Source organism: Hypanus sabinus, chromosome 1 (genome assembly GCF_030144855.1).
Source record: "Hypanus sabinus isolate sHypSab1 chromosome 1, sHypSab1.hap1, whole genome shotgun sequence".
Taxonomy (NCBI): Eukaryota; Metazoa; Chordata; class Chondrichthyes; order Myliobatiformes; family Dasyatidae; genus Hypanus; species Hypanus sabinus.
In genome coordinates, this window is record NC_082706.1 from 12,699,388 (window position 1) to 12,718,940 (window position 19,553).

General features: G+C 43.1%; 1 protein-coding gene across 2 annotated transcripts in view; it reads left to right on the plus strand.

Moving 5' to 3' along the window:
• Positions 1-19,553, plus strand: part of zgc:110329 (uncharacterized protein LOC550500 homolog) — a 263,067-nt gene that overhangs the window by 190,151 nt on the left and 53,363 nt on the right. For both annotated transcript variants that reach the window (XM_059964677.1, XM_059964666.1), the window contains one exon: positions 8,806-8,856. In XM_059964677.1, coding sequence (XP_059820660.1) covers positions 8,806-8,856 — 51 coding nt within the window. The remainder of the gene's footprint in view (positions 1-8,805; positions 8,857-19,553) is intronic.

Consider the following 19,553-nt stretch of genomic DNA (forward strand, 5'->3'; position numbering starts at 1 on the left):
GGTTAAAACTAAATTCTGTCATGATTGAATGGCGGGCAGACCTAATGAGCCAAATGGCCTAATCTATGGCTTTAGACCAGGAGTTTTTTAATGCCTGTACCCATACCATTAACCAAGGGGTTCATGATCACAGTTTGGGAACCCCTGCCTTACAAAATAGAATTCAGGCCACAACTGGGCTGCCATTATTTTCTACAGCAGAACTAATTTCCTCCTAAACTAAGTGGTTTTTGAACAAGCAGACTTAAAACAAGGTTTATTGTGTGTGTAAATTACTGACTTGGAGCTCCCATTATACAAAGCTTGATGCTCTTTTGGAATAAGCAAAAGGTTAAGTGACCCATTAAGTCTCAGTGCACCTTTCAAATCAGTTCCTCGTCCACTAACGGATAGAAAACAGGATAGGGATGGCAGCCTGGATGATTTTTTAAAAGATGTGGACGTTGTTGAGTTCTGTTCATTTGGGCTATGTAAGCATTTAGTTAGCGTGCACACTTCCCCTGTTATGGGCATGTGCGCGAGTGGTGAATGGAGAACGGATATGGAATTGTGTTATGGGGGGATAAGAAGGAGGAGCAAACCCTTGTAGTTACGCTGTCATTTTCTTGGTGCCGTTGTACTGTTCCGTCAACAGCGAGGATGTCTCTCCCTACATAGCAGAATCTGTCATGTTCCTTGCGTCCAACCTGAAAGGCTGACTTTAGCTGAGGATTGACTGTTGTGGCAAAGTTTTGTGAGCCTCCCCGTATGAAGTCATCTTACTGTGACAGGCAAATGCTCCAATCACATGACATTCTGAATCTTGCCAGTAAAAACAGCTGGGTCCACTTGTGACATCTTTCCACCTGTTTTCAACATTATTTCCTTGACTTCTTTATACCAGTTGAGCGATGCATCTGCTAGACCATACACGCACTTTTTCAGCTTCCACAGTGTTCCTTCACTTCAGGCTTCAGGGCGGGGGTTGAATATAACAGGTGGTTGAATATAATATAATTTGCTGGCCCAATCAACTGAAAATCAGTGACATTACTTTGGGTCTGGAGGCATGGTCAGGTCAGTCTGGGTAAGGACAACACATTTCATCCTTAAAGAGTACTAGTGAATTATGATAGTCCAATAATATCATAGTCATGGATGTTGGGTTTTGACCGAAACATGGACAAATCCTTTACTAATAGAAATGGTGCTTAACCCATTGAGTTCCTCCACCAGATCCTTCATTGTTCCTAATTTCACAGTCACTCTTTTCGTTACTATGGTAGTCACTTTTTCCAACTTTATTCAATTATCCAAATTGTAATTCTAAGGAAAATGTGTCACTTTCTTTTTTGTTTTTGGATCTATCAGTCCTGTAATGCAGTTACCACGCTATCAAACCGCTGTGGTTCAACCTCAGCATTGAAGGAATTATACACACAAAATGCTGGAGAAACTCAGCAGGTCAGGTGGTATCTGTGGAGGGGGATAAATCGTTAGTGTATTGGGCTGGGACCCTTCATCAGGACTGGAGAGGAAGGAAGGAAAAGCCAGATGTGGGGTGGGGAGGGGAAAGGAAGGAGTACAAGGTGGAAGTTGATAGCCAAGTGGGAGGGGGGCAGTAGGTGGGAGGGGAAGGGCTGACAGGGGAGGAGAGTGCAGCTTGTGAGAACGGGAAGGAGGAGGGGCAACAGACAGGTGTAGTAGAAGCCGAAGGAGTGACTTCATTCTACGTGTGTTTATTTGTTATAAAGCAAATCGGTGTGGACAGATACACATTTGTATAACACACAGTGCAGCAGTCCTAAGGATAACTTTGGAAGCGATGTTGCTTTCCAAGGAAAACATTGTATTACTGCAGCATGATTCGATGCCTGAAGCGCTTTATAGTAATGAAGTAGCTTGAAGTGTATTTTCTACCATCGCATCCAAATTGTGCACAGAAAGCTTTCACCAAAGGGCATCTCACCTGTCCAAGCTACTAGTCCAGCAATTTCCTCCTCTGTCCAACAGATCCTTAATGGCCTCTTTATTGGCTACACGTATATTGTACATTTGCTTGTTAATGCAAATATCTAATCAGCCAATCATGTGGCAGCCACTCAATGCATAACAGCATCAGACATGGGCAAGAGGGTCAGTTGATGTTCAGGTCAAACATCAGAATGGGGAAGAAATGTGATCTAAGTGACTTTGACCACGTTAGCTAGCGCTAGATAAGGTGTTTTGAGTGTCTCAGAAACTGCTGATCTCCTGGGGTTTTCATACACAACAGTCTCCAGAGTTTACAGAATAGTGTGGCCAAAAACACCTTAGTGAGAGAGGTCAAAGGAGAACGGCCAGAGTGGTTCAAGCTGACAGAAGACAACAGTACCTCAAATAACCACACATTACAACAGTGGTGTGCAGAAGAGCATCTCTGAATGCACAACACGTCAAACCTTTAAGTTGATGTGCTACAGCAGCAGAAGACCATAAGCATGCACACAGTAGCCACTTTATTAGATACAGGAAGTGCCGAATAAAGTGGCCACTGAGTGGTATATCTATCCTTCTATAAGTAAGGAGGTCAATACTGGACACAGTACTTCATATGGAATCTCACCAATGCCTTTTATAACTAAAGGATCGTCTTTTTATTTTTGTATTCATTTCCTCCAGAAATAAAAAAAACATTCTATTAAATTTTCCAATTACTTGCTATGTCTGCGTGGTACATTTTGTAAATAATCCATATAGATACCTAGATCTCTTTGATCTCAGAGTTGGATCATCTCTTGCCAATTAGGTATTTTTTTATTGTTCTTGCCACTGTTGGCAATTTCACATCTTCCCACAAAAGTGTGAACCTTTTACGCATGCTTTGAAAAGGAGAATATCTTACTTGACCAAAGTGATCCTACTACTACAACCTTGACAGATAAACTATTGAGGGTCTGACAGATAAACTATTGAGGGTCTGACAGGTAAACAATCGGGGTCTGACAGATAAACTATCAGGGTCTGACAGATAAACTATTGAGGGTCTGACTGGTAAACTATCAGGGGTCTGACAGGTAAACTATCGGGGTCTGACAGGTAAACTATCAGGGTCTGACAGATAAACTATTGAGGGTCTGACTGGTAAACTATCAGGGGTCTGACAGATAAACTATCAGGGTCTGACAGATAAACTATTGAGGGTCTGACAGGTAAACTATCGGGGTCTGACAGATAAACTATCAGGGTCTGACAGATAAACTATCAGGGTCTGACAGATAAACTATTGAGGGTCTGACTGGTAAACTATCAGGGGTCTGACAGGTAAACTATTGAGGGTCTGACTGGTAAACTATCAGGGGTCTGACAGGTAAACTATCGGGGTCTGACAGATAAACTATCAGGGTCTGACAGGGAAACTATCGGAGTCTGACAGATAAACTATTGAGGGTCTGACAGGTAAACTATCAGGGTCTGACAGATAAACTATCAGGGGTCTGACAGGTAAACTATTGAGGGTCTGACAGGTAAACTATCAGGGTCTGACAGATAAACTATCAGGGTCTGACAGATAAACTATCGAGGGTCTGACAGGTAAACTATCAGGGGTCTGGCAGATAAACTATCAGGGTCTGACAGGTAAACTATTGGGGTCTGACAGGTGAATTATTGGGGTTTGACAGATAAACTATTGAGGGTCTGACAGGTAAACTATCAGGAGTCTGACAGGTAAACTATCAGGGTCTGACAGATAAACTATAGAGGGTCTGACAGGTAAACTATCGGGGTCTGACAGATAAACTATAGAGGGTCTGACAGATAAACTATCGGGGGTCTGACAGGTAAACTATTGAGGGTCTGACAGATAAACTATTGAGGGTCTGACAGGTAAACTATCGAGGGTCTGACAGGTAAACTATCAGGGGTCTGACAGGTAAACTATTGGGGTCTGACAGGTGAATTATTGGGGTTTGACAGGTAAATTATCAGGGGTCTGACAGGTAAACTATCAGGGGTCTGACAGATAAACTATCAGGGGTCTGACAGGTAAACTATTGAGGGTCTGGCAGATAAACTATTGAGGGTCTGGCAGATAAACTATCAGGGGTCTGACAGGTAAACTATTGGGGTCTGACAGGTAAACTATTGAGGGTCTGACAGGTAAACTATCAGGGTCTGACAGATAAACTATCAGGGGTCTGACAGGTAAACTATTGAGGGTCTGGCAGATAAACTATTGAGGGTCTGGCAGATAAACTATCAGGGGTCTGACAGGTAAACTATTGGGGTCTGACAGGTGAATTATTGGGGTTTGACAGGTAAATTATCAGGGGTCTGACAGGTAAACTATCAGGGGTCTGACAGGTAAACTATTGAGGGTCTGGCAGATAAACTATCAGGGGTCTGACAGGTAAACTATTGAGGGTCTGACAGGTAAACTATTGGGGTCTGACAGGTGAATTATTGGGGTTTGACAGGTAAATTATCAGGGGTCTGACAGGTAAACTATCAGGGGTCTGACAGGTAAACTATTGAGGGTCTGGCAGATAAACTATCAGGGGTCTGACAGGTAAACTATTGAGGGTCTGACAGGTAAACTATTGGGGTCTGACAGGTGAATTATTGGGGTTTGACAGGTAAATTATCAGGGGTCTGACAGGTAAACTATCAGGGGTCTGACAGGTAAACTATAGAGGGTCTGACAGGTAAACTATCAGGGTCTGGCAGATAAACTATCGAGGGTCTGACAGGTGAATTATTGGGGTTTGACAGGTAAATTATCAGTGGCCTGTTAGGTAAACTATCGGGGTCTGACAGGTAAACTATCGGAAGTTCATCTTCTTGGAGGATTTGCAGAGATGCATTTATTCTCGGCACATAATGATGATGGTTCAGAGTCAGACAGGATAAGGGAGAATGTTCCTATATGCTAGGCATTTGTGAATCATTTGACTCACTTCTCATGCCACCCTGGTGCTTCCTTGATATTTTATTTAAATATCTGAATTCTCTAATGAAGTGACTTAGCTGCAGCTGTGGTATTTGTAGCTGTATTGCGGGATTCCAAGGCAGAGACTCCGCTGCTGTGCTGAAGTGTCCTAGCTTTCCTGGTGCTGATTCGCCTTTACACATCTTTGAGTGGAAACAACTTAGCTACAGCTGCTACTGAACACTGAGAATCTGACCTGATTTGAAAAGATGTCAATGTATGCAGAAACAGCAATAACTTATGTTTTATAGTGGCTTATTGCCAAACTATCCTATCATACTTAACAATGACCTTGAGCTAAAAAGGTATTAAGAGTTTTAATGGAATAAGACAATTCTACAGCACAGAAACTTGTCTGTGTCAATTGTGATGGCAATATACACTAATCGCATTTGCCAGTATTAATTCTATAACCCTTTATGCTGTTCTTGTCCAAGTACCTGTCCAAGCCCTTGATAACTTTATACGTTCAGTGGACATATTATTAGGTTCCTCCTGTACCTGATAAAGTGTTCTCTGAGTGTATGTTCATGGCCTTCAGCTATTGTAGACAATCCACTTCAAGTTTCAACATATTATACATTCAGAAATGCTCTTCTGCACACCACTGTTGTAACACGTGGTTATTTCAGTTACTGTCACCTTCCTGTCAGTTTGATCCAGTCTTGCTATTTTCCTCTGACCTCTCTCAATTGCAAGGTGTTTTCGCCCACAGGACTGCTGCTCACCAGATGCGTTTTGTTTTTCAAACCATTCTCTGTAAACTTTGGAGTTTGTTGTATGTTAAAATCCCAGAAGATCGGCAGTTTCTGAGATACTCAAACCACCCTATCTGACGCCTACAATTAGTACACGATCAAAGTCACTTAGATCGGGTTTCTTCATGATTCAAATGTTTGGTCTGAAAAACAACAAACTCTTTTGATCATGTCTTTTATGCATTGACTTGCTGCCACATGTTTGGCCAATTACGTATTTGCATTATCAAGCCGGTGTACCTAATAAAATGGCCACTACATACATAATCATATGTGCCTCCACCACCTGTTCTGTTTCCAGGTTGTCGCTATTCTTTCTCTCTCCCCCCCCCCCCCCCGTTTCTGTCTGTCTCTCTTTCTCACACACACTTTCTCTCTCTTTCTGTCTTTTCTTAAAACTATCCAGTTTAGTTCTAGATTCTCCATGCCAAACTTATTAATCTGCTTAGACCCACTAACCCGCTCCTAGAACTTGGGCCTCCATACCTTTCCCATCCACATACTTACCTAAACTTCTTTTGAATGTTGCAATAACCCACACCTACCAATTCCACTGGCTGCTTGTTCCACCTTCTGAGAGAAATTTCCCCTCCAGTTCCCCCAAATATTTCACCTTTCACCCTTAACATATGACCTGCTCCATAGTTCTAGTCTCACCCAACCTCAGTGGAAAAAACCTGCTTGCATTTGCCATATCTACAATCTTCATAATTCAAATCTCCCCTCATTTTTCTATACTCCAGGGGATAACAACCTAAAGTATTCAACTTGTTCCTATAACTCTGGTTCTCAAGTCCCGGCAACATCCTTGTAAACTTTCTCTGCACTCGTTCAATCTTATTGATATCTTTCCTGTAGGTAGGTGACCAGAACTGCACACAATGCTGCAAATTTTCCCTCACCAACGTCTTATGCAACTTCAACATAACATCCCAACTTTTGTACTCTGTAATCTGATTTATTAAGGCCAATATGCCAAGAGCTCTATTTACCCATGGTGCCCCTCCAAGAGGACCACAACTATGCAATAGAGTGGAGGCTTTATGCTTTGGCTCTTGGTAGGGTCACCCATGCCAAACAGGTCAAAGGGTAGAGGCCAGACTAAGAGTGATCCAGGTTCAGGGATTCAGCTGAGGGCTAACACCCCTAACTGGTCAAACAAAACTGTTACAGAAACAGCAATGAAGAATCCTTCTACAGCTGAGTCTGACGGTATTCTTGAATCTCCATCTGGGACTTGCATGACAGACAGTAGTGAAAACCAAGCTACTGACATGATGAAGAAAGCTCTGAACCACTGCCAGAGATAGAGGACTTTCCTTTCTGCCCTAAATGCCAGCAGCATAATGGGCAGTAGAGTTCGAGTAGAGACCTGTGATGCCACTTTCAAGTAATTATGGATCTGATTTCCCAGGTCCCTTTGTTCTACTACACACCTTGGGAATTAGGAGGAGAAATTCTGTAGTTTAGGTGTCCAGGCGGGTGAAGGCATGGCTGACAATGGAAGAGCACTCTTAGAGAAATTTCATCTGTTGACAAACAAGTTCTGCCAAAGGCAGCATTTGCAACTTCAACAGGCTTTCAAAAAAACAGCTTGTTGAAAGGAATGGTATAGATTTATAATAAGCAGTTACAAGAGAATGGGATGGACTGACTTGGTTGTACGAGGAACATTTCAAATGTTAAATCAGATGACGAGTGAAAGCAGAAAGAATTAGATGACTGGAACAAAGAAATTATTTTCGAAAACCACCTACAGGAGACTGGATCACTGAAACTGGTGTTCTTTGGCTGCTGTTTTTGTTAGCTTTAGAATTCAGAAACACCTCTTCACAAAGGTGGAAAGTGCAGTGGTCTTTCACTGAAGAATTAGAGAGGGAAATTGTTGTTGCCATGTTAGTCCATGGCATGTATTGTCTCCATGGAAACCAGTTGGTGGGTTGAGAGGCCTGGCATTCTTTCACACGAACATGTCATGTAGCTGAAGACTTTCTTTTGATCTCTTCACTTCTTGTGATTGGATGTTGATTTCAAGACCAGTATTTATTGCTCATCCCTTATTAACCCTTGAGGAGGGTGTGATGAGCTGCTTTCTTGAGCCAATGTAACCCTTCAGCCCTGAGCAATATGGGAGGGAGTTCCAGAATTTAGACCAAAGAACAAAGGAGAAGCAATATTTTCCAATGGAGAGAACTGCAGGTGCTCAAATCTGGAGTAACACACAAGAAGCTAGAGGATCTCTGGTGGTCATTGTTATGCTTTGTAATTTCAGAACGTTGAACTAATTCAAAGAAACTCAAGGGAGTCCGAAGAGGTGGCTGTAGTTTCTAGTTTACTTTAACTGAGGTGTGCATGTATCACGTGGTAGCATGTCAATTCATGTATTTTTACATATAACCTGTAATGAAGTATTTAAACAAACAAGAATTCTTCATCAAACTATATATATATACAATCACAAACGAGAAAATCTGCAGATGCTGGAAATCTGAGAAAGATACAGAAAATGCTGGATGAACTCAGCAGGCCAAGCAGCATCTACGAAAAGCATACAGTCGATGTTTCGGGCTGAAACCCTTCAGCAGGTTTTAGCCCGAAACGGTAACTGTATCCTTTTCCTAGTTGCTGCCTGGCCAGCTGAATTCCTCCAGCATTTTGTGAGTATATGCATGCAAGATTACTCAAGTATTATTGAAATATTACATACACAACAGACAGGCACCATCTGCTGGGGAAAATGGACAGTCAACATCTCAGGTCAAGATCTTTGCTAGCCCTTGTTCCACCCCTCGCCTTCACCCTTTATATTGGCGATCTCCCATTACCTTTCAGCCCATATGGCAGGTCTCAGACCGAACCATTAGACTTAACATTAGATGCTACCTGACCCTCTGAATCCCTCAAGCAGCTTGCTTGTTGCTGAGTAATTCTCCAAGCCAGGATGGTATGCGTTTTGGAAGAGGGAGGGATTCGCCTAATCCTGCTGCCCTGGCAGGGGTTGCGGGTCTGACTGCTGTTATAGTGGGACGTTGAGGATTCTGGAAGCGACAAGCCATTATTGATGTGCTGCTGACACTTTTTTGTTTCTCTTCCCACTAGGAAGATGATGTCATCAACACACAGTGTGGATACTATACACTAAATCAAGAGGTAAGGAATGAGATACGTGCAAAAAATTTAACCCCAATGTAGACATGGACAGGCTGCTTGTCATTTCCCACCCTCTCATTTCACAATGTTGCATTTATTTTGCCTTTTATTGCAATGGAGTTCCATTATTCCCTTCTGCCCATTATTTTCCTGACAGATTGTCTGCCTACTTACCATCGGGGTTGATGTGCACAAATAAAATACCCACCTTTATGGATCAGTAACCCTTGCTCTTAAACCCAAAGTGGGCAACTGTGGGGTGTGGGGGGCAGAGAATCTTGGCACCTGCCATGTAGAGCATCATTATGTCAAAGCTCCGCCTGAATGCATTGCGAAGCAGCCAAGAAAGCGGCAGCCCATCATTTATGTTGTTCTGTGCGCCAGTTACAGGCAGGAAAATGAAGTTAACACGAACATGAAAAGGTCAGCACACACAAAAGGCCAGAGGAACTCAGCAGGTCAGGCAGCATCCATGGAAAAGAGTAAACAGTCGACATTTTGGGCTGAGACCCTTATTCAGGACTGAGAAGGAAAGGGGAAGATGCCGGAATAAAAAGATATGAGGAGGGGAAGGAGGCTAGCTGGAAGGTGATAGGTGAAGTCTGGTGGGTGGGAAAGGTCAAGGTCTGCAGAGGAAGGAATCTGATAGGAGAGGAGAATGGACCATAGGAGAAGGGGAAGGAGGAGGGGGCCCAGGGGGAAGTAACAGGTGGAATTTCTTCAGCTGGAGAATGGTTAATCTGTGGAATTTGTCACCATGTAGAGGCCAAATCATTGGGAGTATGTAAGACAGTGATGGATAGGTTCTTGATTGGTAAAAGGGTTAGGGGTTACAGGGGGAAGGCAGGAGAATGGGGTTGAAAGCAACTCAGCCAAATCTGAATGTCAGATCAGTCTTGATGAGCTGAATGGCCTAATTCTGCCACTATGTCGTATGCTGTTATGAACTGTTACTGCCTGCAAGGATGACGGAATTACTGTACTGTAATTCTGGTATCTGTTCATTGGGATTTGTGTATACATTAGAAAAGGGAGAAAGCAGAAGCAAGCTGCCTGGATTGGGCACCATCACTTCGGAGGACAGGTTGAGCAAGCTGGAGCCTTTCTCTTTGGAGGCAAAGAGCATGACAGGTGACCTGATAGAGATGTACGAGATGATAAGAGGCATAGAGAGAGTGGACAATCAGAGACTTTTTCCCAGGGCAGAAATGCCAATACGCGAGCTCTAACTTTAGGCGATTGGAGGAAAGTATAGGGAGGATGTCAGAGATGTATTTCATACGCAGAAGGTAGTGGATGCTTGAAAGACACTGTTGAGTGTGGTGAGGAAGAGGGATACATTAAAGCAGGAGTTCCCAACCGTTTTTATGACATGGACCCTCTACAATTAACTGAAGGGTCTGTAATCCCCAGATTGGGAACCCTGTTTTATTTATTGATTTATTGAGGTATAGCTCAGAATAGACCCTTCTGGCCCTTCTAACCATGCTGCCTAGTAATTCCTGATTAAACCCAAGCCTAATCACGGGATGATTTACAATAACCAATTAACCTACAAACTGGGTATATCTTTGGACTGCGGGGGGAAACCAGAGCACCTGGTGGAAACCCACACATTACCAGGAAAAACATTCAAACTCCTTACAGCCAGTGATGGAATCGAACCTGAGTTGCTGATATTGTAAAATGTTGTGCTAACCACTACAGTACCGTGCTGCATTAAGCACATTTAAGAGACTCTTAAGTTAGGCACAAGAATGATAGAAAAATAGAGGGCAATGTGGGAGGAAATGGTTAGATTGATCATAGAATAGGTGAAAAGGTCAGCACAACATTGTGGGCTGAAGGACCTGCACTGTGCTGTACTGCTCTATGTTCTAAGCCAGTGGGAGCTGAATTTGCGGAATTTCACAGACCAATGAACTCGAGAAGCTGTGCTGTTTAGTATGGGAAGAAGAACCTGTGATCCTCCTTTGCTTCCTAGGCACATCTTTGTGTGGGAGTGACACCACGAGTGTGTCATTAGCTAAATATAATTTCCAAGGCCACTTATATTCTTGTCAGTCCTTTAGTATACAAAATGCTGGACCAAAAATATATACGTCAGTTCAGTGAATTAACAAGAATACACCCAGTGCAAGAATAAAATAAACCAAATATTTTAATGGATTTATTGCAAATCTGAGAAGTTCTCATTAGAACATAGCCAAGAGTTAGGGTCTTTTGTCCATTAACATTCCTGGAGCTGACAATGTCGTTTTGAGCCTAAATATTATCATCCAAACTTGTAGGAATTCATAGCAACAGCTGTTCTTCCTCACAGATTTAATTTGTTTTCTAGACTGTGCAACCTCTTGCTTTTGGGAGAACAAATAAAAGCATTTAAAAAAATCCATTCTAAGGAACAGCAACTTACAAGTCTTTTTTTTACTGATTAAGTTGTTTTTTTTTCTCAGTTGGCTTTGCACAGTTCAATTTCGGCTGAAAGAATGTTGCAGCGAGAAAAGTTATATTAAATCTGACCAGAGATTATTTGAGCTGTGCACAGACCTGCCAGGTCAGAGTAACATCAGAGCAGCAAAGATTTAATGGGAGAATAGGGTGCAGCTAGACATGCTTCAATTAGGAGCTGGCTTATTATCGTCACATGTTCTTGTTGTTCCTATGTGTGACGCATCAGGAGGCAACCTTGCCACTTCTTTAGCGTTTGACTGTTTTTTACGAGGTCAAGTTGCTAGCTCGACTCTCAACCCAGCACAGATGGGAAACGTGCAAGGAGACGGCTGGATTTGAACCTGGGACCACTCGCCTCGAAGTCTGGTGCTGATGCCATTACACCACCAGCCGGCATTCGTCTTAGTGAAAAAACTTTTGTTTGCATGACATTAAACAGATAGTTTCATATACTGTATAAGTACATTGAGGCGCAGTAATACAAAAGCAGTAGCCAGACAATCACAGAAGTTGAGCATAATGTCTATTGGTGGGTCCTCTGGTGTCTGCAGAGGCCAATTTGGGATCCACATGTTCTGGTGCAGTGTGGGCAAGTGGAGGCTGTGATTAGTGGCTGGGTCATTTGGTTGTTCAGTCTCTCCTTTCACAGCTCCCGCTTGTTCTCTGCGGCACAGAGGAGGTCACTCTCATGTAGCACAGCTCCCTCGAATGGATTTCCTCCAGGTGTAACTATTGAGTGCAAAGTCCTCCCGGTTTTTAGATGTTATGTTGAATTTCTTCAGGCTGATTTTGATACTAATCTTGAAGCATTTCCTTTACCCACCGGGGGCTCACTGACTTTCTTTCAACTGGGAGTAAAGGGTCTGTCTGGGGAAACAGATCCAAACAAAAGCAATAATAGACCATAAAATATATTTATTTTTATTTTATTTAGAGATATCTGCAGAATAGGACCTTCTGGCCCAATGAGCCACGCCATCCAGCGTCCCACCTATGTAAGAGTAAACAGTCAACGTTTAGGGCCGAGACACTTCAGCAGCCTGAAAAAAAAGGATCTCGGTCCAAAAATTGACTGCTTACTCTTTTTCCCATCGGTGCTGCCTGATCTGCTGAGTTCCTCCAGCATTTTGTGTGTGTTACTTTGGATTTCCAGCATCTGCAGATCTTCTCATATTTTATTCCAAGTCTAATCACAGAACCAATGATCAATTAACTGACTAACTGGCACATCTGTGGGAGGAAACCAGAGCACTCGGAGGAAACCTACGTGGTTCACATGGAGAATGGATGAATCCTTACGGATGGTCCCAGAACTGAAGTCGAAACTCTGATGCCATGAACTGTAATTGCATTGCGCTAATAGAGTCACAGTTTCAGTGGAAGTGCCGTGCAGGCCAGCAATGAGGTGTAAGGTCAAGGGTCAAGAGTCAACTTCATTCGCCATAGACATTTACCTGTGTTAAGAATTTGCTGTTTTGAGTTGGTCAACAAAAAATGACATTCAACAATTACAAAGAATAGAGGATTATATAAAAAAAGATAAAGTTAGAGGAAGAAAATATGCATAAATAAATAGTACTTGCAATGTAAACAGCATTATAAAAAGTGGTTTAAAATGTTTACAATACAGTGACTGGGGTAATGGATAGAGGGGGCAACCAGAATGGTAGATCAGATTAACTACATGGGGGAAGAAAACATTTAAGGTTAAAATACAATGAAATTCTGTAAATACTTAGAAGGACAGGCCGCATTTGTGGAGAGAGAAAAACAGAGCCAACATTTTGGGACAGTGCACAGCTATCTGAATATCTGCCAAGATTTTCAGTCAAGGGTCACACACTGATGGTTTTCTCCATGCCCTATCTGCATACGTATGATTTGTGCGCAGGCGCTGTTCCTAATTAAATGTAGTTGCAGCACACGGCAGCTGGAGCTGTCCCCTCGAAGGCATTGAGAGACCTTAAACAAAGATTTGGTGCAATTAAAGGAACTGAGGTGCAACTAAATGTAATGGTACTGTATTTCCAGATGGCAGAACCTGCTATTAATTGAGATAGAGATGAAAGGAGTTCTGGGATTTGTGCTCCACTGTTGAAGCACTTTAACCCTGTAGAGGCAAGTTAATAAGTTTCAGCTTCAAGCAGTTGAAAACAGTCATACTAATGTTGAAGTGAAGAATGCAAAATCGAAAGATCAACTGCGAGTATCTGCGCTCCATGTGGTACAGGCATTGGAATGATAGGTGGTGTGTGTTTATTTATGTAAATATTAGTCAAATGTAAGGAGACAGCATGCTGTTAAGGGCAGGGGATCTGTTGATGAGCAGAGAGATTTTGAGGACCAATTTCGCAGCTCCCTGAAAATGGCTTACACAGATTGATAGGGTGATTAAGAAGGCATATGGCATGCTCGCCTTTATTAGTCAAGGCTCTGAGTTCAAAAGTCAGGATGTTATGTTGCAATTTTATTCAACTCAGATTAGGAGTACTGCACACGGTTTTGGTCTCCACATTATAGGAAAGATGTCAAGGCTTTGAAGAGGGTGCAGAAGAGGTCTACCATGGTGTTGCCTTGATTAGAGGGCATGTGCTATCATGAGAGGTTGGAAAGGCTTCGGTTATTCCCTCTGGAACAGCAGAGACTGAGGAGATATCTAAAAGAGATTTATAAGATTATGAGAGGCTTACTGTAGATAGAGTAGACAAACAGTAGCTTTTCCCACGGTTGAAATGTCTAAACCAGAGCGTATGCCTTTAAGGTGAGAGGGAGTAACTTTAAAGGAGATGTGAGGAGCAAGTTTTTTTACACAGAGTGGTGGGTGCCTGGAATATGCTGCCTGGGGTGGTGGTAGAAGCAGAAACATTAGAGAGTTTTAAGAGACATTTTGTTAGGAGAAGCCCCAACCATGCCATCCTCTGGGATTTAGAGACTCAAACTACCTGAAGTACAGATAACTGACAAGGCCCCTTTGAGGGTTCAGGACAGCCCCACTAATTTGCAATCATCTTACAGGTGCCAAGAATTGAGTGTTTAAGGAACACCCGATTGTGGTTTGGTGCTCAATTGTAAGCCTACTCGTGATATCGTCTAGTGTTTGTTTTGAGCTTAGATCCGGTAAACACCATGTCTCAAACCTTGCTTCGGATATCCCGGCACCTGGGTCCGATTCACGCTCATCAAGGACTCTCGTCGCAGTGAGACTGTGCCAACACGGAACCAGCAGGGTATCGGATCCTTTCGTCAGCTGCGGCCAGCCATAGCGAGAAATTTTCCAGACAGAGCCCAGAGGAATGTGACCTCCAGGTTGCAGGGAGGAAGCCAGAGTCACTCAGGTGAGGCTGTTGGTCACTCCGCGGAGCCGGTCTGTCTTTCAGCCCCGGAGAGATTTGCCGGTGACCTGGGTTCTTGCTGCGGCTTCCTCATCGTTAGTATTTGAACTCCAGCCGTCCCAGTGCCCTTCAGAGCGCAGAATGGTGGTTTTCATTATCTCCCTTCTGACTGGAAGAGCCCTGGCCTGGGCCACCGTGCACTGAGGACACAGGTTGGAGACTTGCTCAGATTCGGAGGAATTCAGGGCTGCCATGCAGAAGGTTTTTCTTTGCCAGCTGAGCCTCAGACTGCCTGATGAAGGGGGGACGGTCAACAGCTGGCTATCAATTTCAGGCCTTGGCCCAGGAGAGTGGCTAGAACGGGGAGGCCTTGGTCACACTATACAGCCACAGACTCCAAGATGAACAAAGGATGCCCTTGTTTTGGGAGAGCCAGCAGAGAACTTAGAAGTTCTGATCGACCAGTCCATCCATCTTGATAACCATCTGGCAGAGCGAGAGCCAGTCCGAGCCCAGTCCCTGTGCATTGTAATTCCACTCTCCAACCTTGGACCTGCTCCTGATCCAGTCGAACCCATGCAGGTGGGCGGTGCTAGATTATCCACTGATGAGAGCTCCCAGTGTTGGAGTCAAGGTCACTGCTTTTAAGATGTTGAAGCAAGTCACCTGTGGGCCAAATGCCCGAAGCTGCAGCCACCTAGGGAACTGCTAAGACCATCCAGTGTCGGGAGGACTGTGACGGTAGCAGCCGCTACGCCCAACCTCATGGATTCTGGTTTTGTGCTGAAGGCAGAGTTCTCCTGAGGTAAGAACCTGGGACATATGAAGGCTTTTGTGGACTGTGGCAGCGGGTAATTTTCTGGATTCAGGAACTGCCCATCAGTTCGACGTACCACTGCGAGAGCTGAGCCAGCCCGTGCCTGCAATTGCCTTGGACGGCCGCCCACTAGATTCCAGGCAGATCCAGCAACAGGCTGTGGTTTTGCAGGTGAGGATGGGGGATCACGTGGAGGACATCAGCTTCTACATTATTGACTCTCCACTCGAACCCTTGATCCTCAGGTGTCCTTGGCTTTCCCAGCATAACCCATCCGTGGACTGGAGGGAGGGGAGAATCACCATTTTGTCCAGTCATTGTAAGAGGGTATGTTTATGGCTTGGTGTTCTGACGCCCAGACTCTCTCATGCCCAATGACCAATAAGGGGATACCTTTCAATACCTGAGACCTCCTGGAGACCTATCAAGAGCAGACAGGCCAGTTCTGGCCAACAGGACTGTGTGAAATCCGATACAGTCTAGTCAGAGAGAGGGAATCAGGAAAGGTCCAAGGAGGGGCCCGAGCAGTCTGGGAATCTCGCCACTGAGCTTAAGGAATCCAGCAGCCACGTCTCAAGATATCCTAATCTTCTTAATGTCAATGGAGGAGCACATTGCTCATGCCAGAGACATTTTAGAGGGCTTCTAGACCATGGACTTTATCTCAAGTGACTGTCTCATTTTTGGGTTTCATCATCTCCATAGCAATCTCAAGATGGACCCTACCAAGACCCAGGCAGTCAGAGACAGGCCATCACCATCAGTATCAAACAAGGCCAGTGCTTCCTGGGGTTTGCAAACTTTCTACTGGAAGTTCATCAGGAATGTCAGCTCGGCGGCAGCTCTAAGAAATCCACAGGCCCTTTTGTCTAGATGATTGAAGCAGGGGCTGCTTTTGCAGAGGTTAAGAAGCGGTTCGCAACAGCTCTCATCTTGGTTTCTCCAAACCTGGACCTTCCCGTTAGTGTGGAGGTGGACGCCTCATACATCAGAATGGGTGCTGTCTTGTCCCAATGATCATCTTCAGATGTTAAACTGCATCCATGTGCATTCTTCTCCAGGCAGCTATCCCTGGCAGAGAGGAACTATGACATCGGGAATTGGGAGCTCCTGGTGGTTAAGTTAGTTTTGGAGGAATGGCATCACTGGTTAGAGGTGGCCAAGAGCCCGTTTATCATTTGCTGTGACCACAAGAATGTGGGTTATATTCTTGGCTGAATTCCAAGCAGGCTAGGTGGACTTTGTTCTTTACTGCTTTGAATTCATCCTGGCCTATCGACCAGGGTTGAAAAACCAGAAGCCAAGTGCCCTGCCTCACACCACTAGTTTCAGGAACAGTTATTACTCCTTAAGCATCAAGCTCTTGAACAAGAGCAGTTAATTTCATTCAACTTCGCTTTTCCCATCACTGAAAAGTTCCCACAAACTATGGACTCACTTTCAAGGACTCTTCATCTCATATTCTTGAAATTTATTGCTTGCTTGCTTAATTATTTATTTATTGATTGATTAATTATTACTCTTTTTCCTTCCATTTATATTTGCACAGTTTGATGTCTTTTGCACATTGGGTATCTGACCTGTTGGGTGTGATCTTTCATTGATTCTATTGTGATTATTGGATAAGAAAGCAAATCTCACAGTTGTATATGACGACATTTATGTACTTTGATAATAAATTTACTTTGAAACTTGAAGTAAACATACAATTATTCAGCCCCTTCAATCGCAGGCTGGTGGATTAAGGCAGAGTGCAGGTGTGGAGACTTGGCCTTGGATTGTACGTGGTCAGCATGGCGTAACATACAGGACCTGCTCAATGCAGAAGCACAGCTTGACCTGTGAATTCTCCATTGAAGGACCTCTAGTCAACTGGAAATATCCATGCAGGAACTGAACTGGTGGCTGAGAGCGCTTGGGCTACATTCCTCTCTAAGCTCTCTGTGTTTCTCTCTCTTTCTACAGTTCTCCTTAAAACCTCTCTCACTACTATCTCATGTGACTCTGTGATGTGTAGTTCAAATTTATTGTCATTCAACCGTATACACATATACTGCCAAATGAAACAATGTTCTTCCAGATCAAGGTGCACAACCCAGTATATATAACTCACACACAAAACAGAAAGTAATATTACTATCAAAAAATTAACAAACAATATTCCAGAAGATTGACATTTCGCATAGGGTGCATTTATAACACAAGTTGAAAGTAAACAGTGTAATGCGACTGGTGCTTCATACATGATGAGTGGCCACTGTTCCTTCTAAGCAGTGTGGGTGAAGCAGCCGCACAGTAACTGAAAGGCCCCCGCACACATAGCCTTTGTTTCCACGCAGCTGGAACTTTCTTGTCCATAATGTTAATATAATTTTGAAAGTATGTTAATATAATTTTAAAATTATGCTAATATAATTTTAAAGTTATGCTAAAATAATTTTGAAATCTACGTTAATGTAATTGTAAAATATGCTGTAATTGAACTGAAAGATCTGCTTGCATTATTAAATTCTGACATGGATACTGCAGCTATTATTCGATTCATTCAACGTGACTTGGATAGTATATTTTCCGACCAAGAGTTAGGAGAACGGCAAGCGTTTGACCCCATTGCTATTGCAAATGCAACCAATTTTGAATTTGGAAAAGAGAATGTTGTAGGACTGACAAAAAAATTGCTCAGCTACTATTACGAACTACAATGAAAGCATTGTCTCAAAACATCACAGCAATACTGTGATTTCAAATTTGTCATTTCTGAATAGGTAAGGACTGGTTCAATTAACATCTCCACTGACTAATATGTTGAACTATGTGCTTAGAAATGAAGAATTTGAAGAACTGTTGTTTCTTGTTGATATCGTTGGAACATTTCAAGCTTCTAGTGCTGACTGCGAACGTGGATTCCGCCTTATGAATTCAATCTAATGTACACCCAGAAACAGACTAGAAGTGGAACTTTTGAATAATTTAATGAGAATTGAGACGTACCTTTCATCTGTATGCAAAATTAATCTGGAAAGTGTTTATAGACAATGGATTTGTAATACAGACGAGAAAAAGTTTACAAAACGTGAAAGATTTTCTTTGTTGTACTGTATTTCATTATACCCTTCAACTAATAAATAAAATCAAAAGAATGTCATTTTTCAATTTCATTCTAAATAGGCAGCGTATGCATATCACAAAAAGTATACTTGAGGTACGTGCAGGTTTCAGGCCATGTAAAAATTTCCTGCTCAGCTGTAGAAAAAAAAAATAGAGGGAACTTGACAGTGGCAGGGAGTTCAGTAGTATTACGGTAGGGAAGAAGCTGTTTCCCACTCTCATAGTGGGGCAGGGCAATGGCACAAGGGCTTGGGCATGTTGAGAGAGTGAGCAAAGAGGTATCAGATGAAATACAGTGTGGGGAAGTGTTGGGTTATGCACTTTGGTAGGAAGAATAAATGTGTAGTTTATTTAACCTCTGCTCTCTTACTGGTGTTATACGGTACTGTATAACACATATGTGCCTGAGGCACATTTATACAATTGGGTATCTAAAACCTTTGCACAGTATTGTATTTGTCAGCATGGAGTGGAGAGTAAGATTGTAAATCTGGCATGTTGGGAATGGTCAAAGTGGGGCGCTATGGGAGGGGTTTGGGACAGGTGGCAGAGGAGGAATGCCAGGGGTGGGGTTTGCAGACACAGACAAAGGCAATGCAATTTGATTCAAAGCCATTGAAACTTACAGAATGTCTCTCTGGTGCTTCCCACTCCCTTCTCTCTCTCTTACCTTTCTTCCAACCATGATTCCCCTCTCCCTGCCCCCGTCCCACTCTCAGTCCACTTTACTCTGTGTTTTTTACGTAGTTCAGTCTAGTTTTTGTACTATGTCATGTAACCATGGTCCTGAAAAATGTTGTCTGATTTTTACTGTGTACTGTACCAGTAGTTATGGTTGAAATGACAATAAAAGTGACTTGACTTGACTTGAATAGGGATCTATATCAGAATCAGATTCATCATCGCTTACATATATCAAGAAATTTGTTTTCTTTTGCAGCAGCAGCAGTACAGTGAAATGCATAAAGTTACTACAGTACTGTGCA